At 31.3% G+C, this 5,713-nt stretch overlaps 1 protein-coding gene across 1 annotated transcript; it reads right to left on the reverse strand.

The window, feature by feature from the left end:
- Positions 1 to 3,533, reverse strand: LOC111300280 (BIIDXI-like protein At5g11420). The gene is made up of 3 exons (XM_022895915.2): positions 3,354 to 3,533; positions 1,658 to 2,155; positions 1 to 824 (listed from the first exon to the last, which is right to left on the reverse strand). Exons 1-3 carry the CDS (start codon positions 3,451 to 3,453, stop codon positions 298 to 300), a joined length of 1,125 nt encoding a protein of 374 aa, XP_022751650.2. The 5' UTR covers positions 3,454 to 3,533; the 3' UTR covers positions 1 to 297.
- Positions 3,534 to 5,713: the final 2,180 nt, after the last annotated feature.

Raw genomic sequence — 5,713 nt, forward strand, 5'->3', positions numbered from 1 at the left:
TGAACAGTTAACCTTTTTTTTTTAATATTTATCATGCTAAAGTACAAAAACAGGTAATAAAATCACACTAGTATGTATATACCACCTTATATTAGTATATAAATAATCTTATTTTGGATTAATAGGCTAATTAAACTCACACGAAAACCCTTGATTTTCCATGCAAAAATAACTTTCTTAGCAAAAGGTTCAATATATTCAGATTCTTGGCCATATCCGACTTGTTTCATCAACAACCCGGAACAGGCCATATCCGACTTGCTTCATCAACAACCCCGAACAGGTCAACAACCATGATCAAGGTTTGCGGACGCTCAATAGCTTCACATCATCAACGACAGGGCCGCATAGAGAAGAGAAGTCATCGCTCCTCATAGTGTAATATGTGCTAAGGAACATGATCCTTGTCCGGTTGGACACAGCCACGAATTCGAGCACAGCACGCTTGAACCCACCCGTGCCCTTCGACTCGTATGGAACTTTGAGTGTGCCTTTGCCGGCGAATGCTTCCACGACCAAAGAACCTACACAAGAGTTGTTAGCATCCCCCACTGAGAATGAGAGCCTATATGTTTTTCCAACGATGGTTCTTGCTACTTGAGCGATGGCACTCTCTTTTCCGGCTACTAGCTCCACCGCTCTTCGCCCTTGAGGCACGAAGTAATGGGCTGAATCGATGTACTTGACGGCCTTGAGAGATTCAACTATCCAGCCAGGGAGAGGACAGTGATCATCCTCAATGTTAGGCGCGATTAGGACACCCCATGGAGTGTTGGGAAATATATATGCACCTTCTTCAAAACCAGCATTTTTCATTATGTTGTCTGCATAAATAGAAAATTGAAAAAATTATTAGTCCCTTGTTATGACACCGTCTCCGATGTTTGAGATTAGCATTCAATGTCACATGAAATGGACCAAGGGGGTAGGTATTGCACCAGTTTCATAAATGAAATTGCCTGTTTGATCAGCAGGCTAAATTATGGCCACACTGACAATGTTCTTGTAAAAGCAATTTCTCAAATTCAAATTTCCCACTTCTCAAATTTCAGTACTGTCCTTTTGGAAACATTAACAGTAGCAGCATTTAATAAAAGTCCTAACGAGCTTAATTGACAAACTTTCTTAATGATTGTATCAAACACATAAAATTGATAATTTCATCAATAATTTTTTTTAATATATATTATAAGTGAATACCTTGCAAAAATTTTGAATCCACCGCTTACAAAAACAATAGGTTTATGGAAAGGTGAAAGCAACATCACAGTGTGACTTGGCCATTAGATCAAAAAGAAATAGACCTCTATCATGATTTGTACACATCAATTAACAGAAATCAGAGTCTAAATCCTAACTTACCAAATGAATAGAAAGTTAAATGTGATGTATATCTAGCCCCCCTTAACATATATTCCTACAGCAGTAATGACCGATAACTTGGTTAGTCTCCTCTATAATTGTAGCTCATACAACATTTACTTTTGACAGTTGCTCCATGTCCCACAAAAAATAAAGCAGAAAAAGACTGCTATCAAACTTCTACATATATATGAATTCCCAGCGATGAAAAACCAAATTTCTGTCAGTGCTAACTAGCAAGTGTTAGAAACATAAAACAGAAAGTATTTCATGGTGAAAAAAAAAAAAGACTTACTGTTGGTCAGTCTAGGAGGGTATAAAGCCTTGATAGCAACAGCATCGATGAGAGGTCCACACGCTGGATCCTCCGCCACTCCTGGATTATGAATAATCAACTCTACGACACCAGATTCTGCTTTGAAGGCCCACGCATAATTGTCCCAACCGGTGCTGCTGTACACTGTCTGGATAGGTAGCACACCGGAATCCGGCGCCACTGTTACATTCAATTGCTCCTCTTGAGCGCAAGTCCGAGCTGCACTGAACGTGATGGAGTAGTACATGCCTTTGATCACCTTTATCTTCTGCTTGATGGATGCCTCGTTTCCTAGCCTGACTGCATATGCCCCCTCAGGCACCACCAGCAACATGTCCCCTTGCTTTTGCCCATACTTTATGTATTCAACAAACCCCTCATTTACCCATCCTGGAATTGCGTAGCGTCCCACAACCACAGTTCCCTTCATGTTTGTTGCATTTGGGGCTTGCTCAAAGTTACCATTATCTAGCAGCCCTGAATTCAATAATCATAGAGAAGGGATAAAATATTAAAATCTAATCTCACATTTTTCCACGTTTGAACCAATCATAAATTAATTTTAGGTGGTCCAAAAAAGAACAGATAGAAATGTGGAAGTAATTATGAGCACTCAAAATTTTAAAAGAAAAATTTTCTAAACATCCCAAAATTTTCTTTTGCACATATTTTTTTAATTCCCTAACCATTACATTCACTGTTCACACTCCAATCACAGTCCACAACCAACCAACACCTGCTACTAAGAAGACAGTATGATAAGTAAACGTCAAAAAAAAAAAAAATCTTGGATCCATCATTGTGTTTGAGTGAATACATGTATTGAAAGTGAAAATGTCTTCACCAAACAGAAAGTAGTATGGCAAACTATTGGCATCTTTGCTAAAAATAGTCATGTGCTGCTTACAAAATTAATTGAATCTAATACTACATTTAACATGCATCATGTGCAAATTCCAGCTCAACTGAGCAGTGGTCCTTCACTTGATTTATCACAAGCGTTCCAAAAATCAGATCTTTTAAGAAGAAATTATAACTATTTGCCACTAAATGTTTTCTGTTTTTGAGGTTGGTGGCTGCTATCTGCAAATTAATATCTCTGAAAAACTCTGCAGCTGGACTCTACGCTCTAGTATAGTCTAGGATTCAAGTCATCAAACATCCAAATGACCTTAAATACCGTCCATCAGTACACAAACACATAGGAAATAGTAAGGTCAATGCTGGTCATTCTCGAACTAAACCACTAGTTCAATCTTTCAAATTCTAGTAGGACTGATTTTCTCCATAAAGACAGATTTTATAACAGAATAACGAATTGAAATCGATGTTGCAACAATCAAATAAACTACTAACTTCCTAACATTTCTTGTGCCGACAAAAAATCCCAATTCCCATCCCCAAATTCCTCTGAATTCAGCTAAGAGGCAGTCAAGAGCTACGAAACAACAGGTTCAGAGTAAAAAATTTAGGACCCCACGGCAACTAGCCGGAGCGGCTGCTTAAACCAGAACACATTAACATCATCCAATATCAAGCAAACTGACATGAAACACATAAACATGTTGTAATCAAGGTTTCTTACTACAACAAGCCAATGGAAACTTTAGTAACAATATTTCAAAAGACTCGTTGATGTCTATGTGTGTATGCATGTATAGATGTATATTCTCACCGTCGGCCACGGTACCGTTCCTCGTGGTGTCATTGCTCGCAGAAAGGGCGATATGGCAGGTGGCGCAAAGGAGCGCCGACAATAAGACGACCCCTCGCATTGCTAGAAATCTAATGTACTTTCTAAGAAGAAGAAAAAAAAAAAAAAAAAACAGAGAGAGAGATATGTGTAAGTTTGGTCAGGGCAAAAACAGAGGAGAGAAGGGGCTTATATGCAAGCTCAGCTGTAAGAAATCCCCTGGATTTTGGCAAAATAACGAAGTTGACATTTGCGAAAATGTATATTTACATGTGCACCTCGCAATTTAAAACACAGCCCAACACAAAAACGAAATTAATAACAATAAAAAATTTTTATTTTTTATTTTTTTATTAACACGAATTATAATATAAATTTTTTTTATAAACACAATATGAATACATAATTTGCATTATTTTTTATAATACAAATACATGAAAAGTTAATGATATGAATAGCTTTTAAATTATAGTTAAATATTACTTAAAAAATCTCTAATATTATATTTAAAATATAAATTTATTAATTAATGTGATACTTAAATGATTGATTATGCTACATATATCATCATTTGAAGCTAACATATTATGAAATAAAAAATCACATTAATTAAAAAATTCATAATTATGATATCACATTAAAATTTTTTAAAATTTAAATATTATATTAAATATTTCATTATAATCTAGAGATTATTCATGATATTATTCCATACAAAAATTATGTTATAAATCCGTATACAAATTATTCACAATATATATATATTTACGACGGATGACCCTAGAGTAATGTTTAATATAGAGTGATCATTTCAAAAATTATTATAACCTACACACAGTAATTACATTACAATGTCTAGTAAACGCTCAGCGGTCATATGTAATAGTGATCTTAATCATTAAAAGTGATTAGATCGATATATTAGAGGTGATTTAATTTTCATATAAAATGATAAAAAAAATTTATCACCGATATGAAGTGATGTGCATAATTAATAATAATCAACATTACCTTTTTAATATATGAATTAAAAACGTACTTCCTTTTAAAATTATAATTAGTTTATATTCTAATTTTTTATATTTTCAATATTTTATATATAATTTATTTTTTTTATTTTTCTTTTATTATGAATTTAATAAATTCTTTTTATTTTCTAATTTAAATATTCTTTGCACAATTTATATTATAAAAATTACTTTACCTATTAATAAATATATTTATTGATTTAATAATTTAATTATATTTTATTATAAAAGTAAATAAAATATTATTAATATTTTAATAAATTATTACCTTTAAATAATATTAAAATTATTATTTGTATAATTATTAAAATATATATGATTATTTTCATTTTTTAAATAAAACAATACTTAATTTGTAATAATTTCAAAATAATAATATTTATTTTTAAAAATGAATGATCATTAATCAAATAAAATAATTTTAAATTATTAATAATAAAATTAATTCAACGATTATATTATTATAATAATTTTATAAAAAACACCAAACGCTATCGTTGGATATAAACAATGAATGATCTAAAATTACAAAAGCTGTTCATTGAAAGAAAAAAAAAAAAAAAGGGCCGTTAATGTCACATGGCTTCTGCGGCGGATGCAAGGCCACGACAACTTAAGTTTAACCTCCGATTGATGCTGAGGACATTTTCGTCAATTGATGGATGATTAGTTTTTTGTTTTTTTTGGGTACGAGGATGACTTAGGTTTGTCAGTAATTAATTAGAACATTGTACTAAATACACATTTATCATTTCCTTCATTTTGTTTCCTATTTATATGCGGATTAACTATTTTTTTACTATATTTAAATCGTTATTTTTATTGGTTAGAATTTCAAATTTCAAGTAAATAACCTTATAATTTTTTTTATAGAGTGTTATATTATTAGTTTTAATAATTTATGTTTTAATTTTTTTATAATTTCAAATAAAAAAAATCAAATTTCAATTTTAAATTCAAATCTTAAAACGAAAACAATGGGTGAAATTTATAATAAGTAATCTAAAATATAATGAATCTCTCTACATAGGAACACAAACTTTTTAATTAAAATTCTTAAGATATATTTATTCAGCACAGGTTTTGTTTGGTCTTTAAAGATAAAAATTAATTATGGAATTTGTTTAAATACCTAACTGCTATGTCATTTATTGATTAGGATTGAGGGCATGATGCTAATTAAATACACATTAATTTTGTCATTTATTTTATAGACCCTATAAAATATTAAATTAAAATTTATTAATTATATTACAATTATTATAAGTGGTATGTTGCTAAAATTTTAGTATATAAACAAATCACATGTCATGG

The sequence above is a fragment of the Durio zibethinus genome, chromosome 18, assembly GCF_047325235.1.
Source record: "Durio zibethinus cultivar Kanyao isolate XHJ-2024 chromosome 18, ASM4732523v1, whole genome shotgun sequence".
Lineage (NCBI taxonomy): Eukaryota > Viridiplantae > Streptophyta > Magnoliopsida > Malvales > Malvaceae > Durio > Durio zibethinus.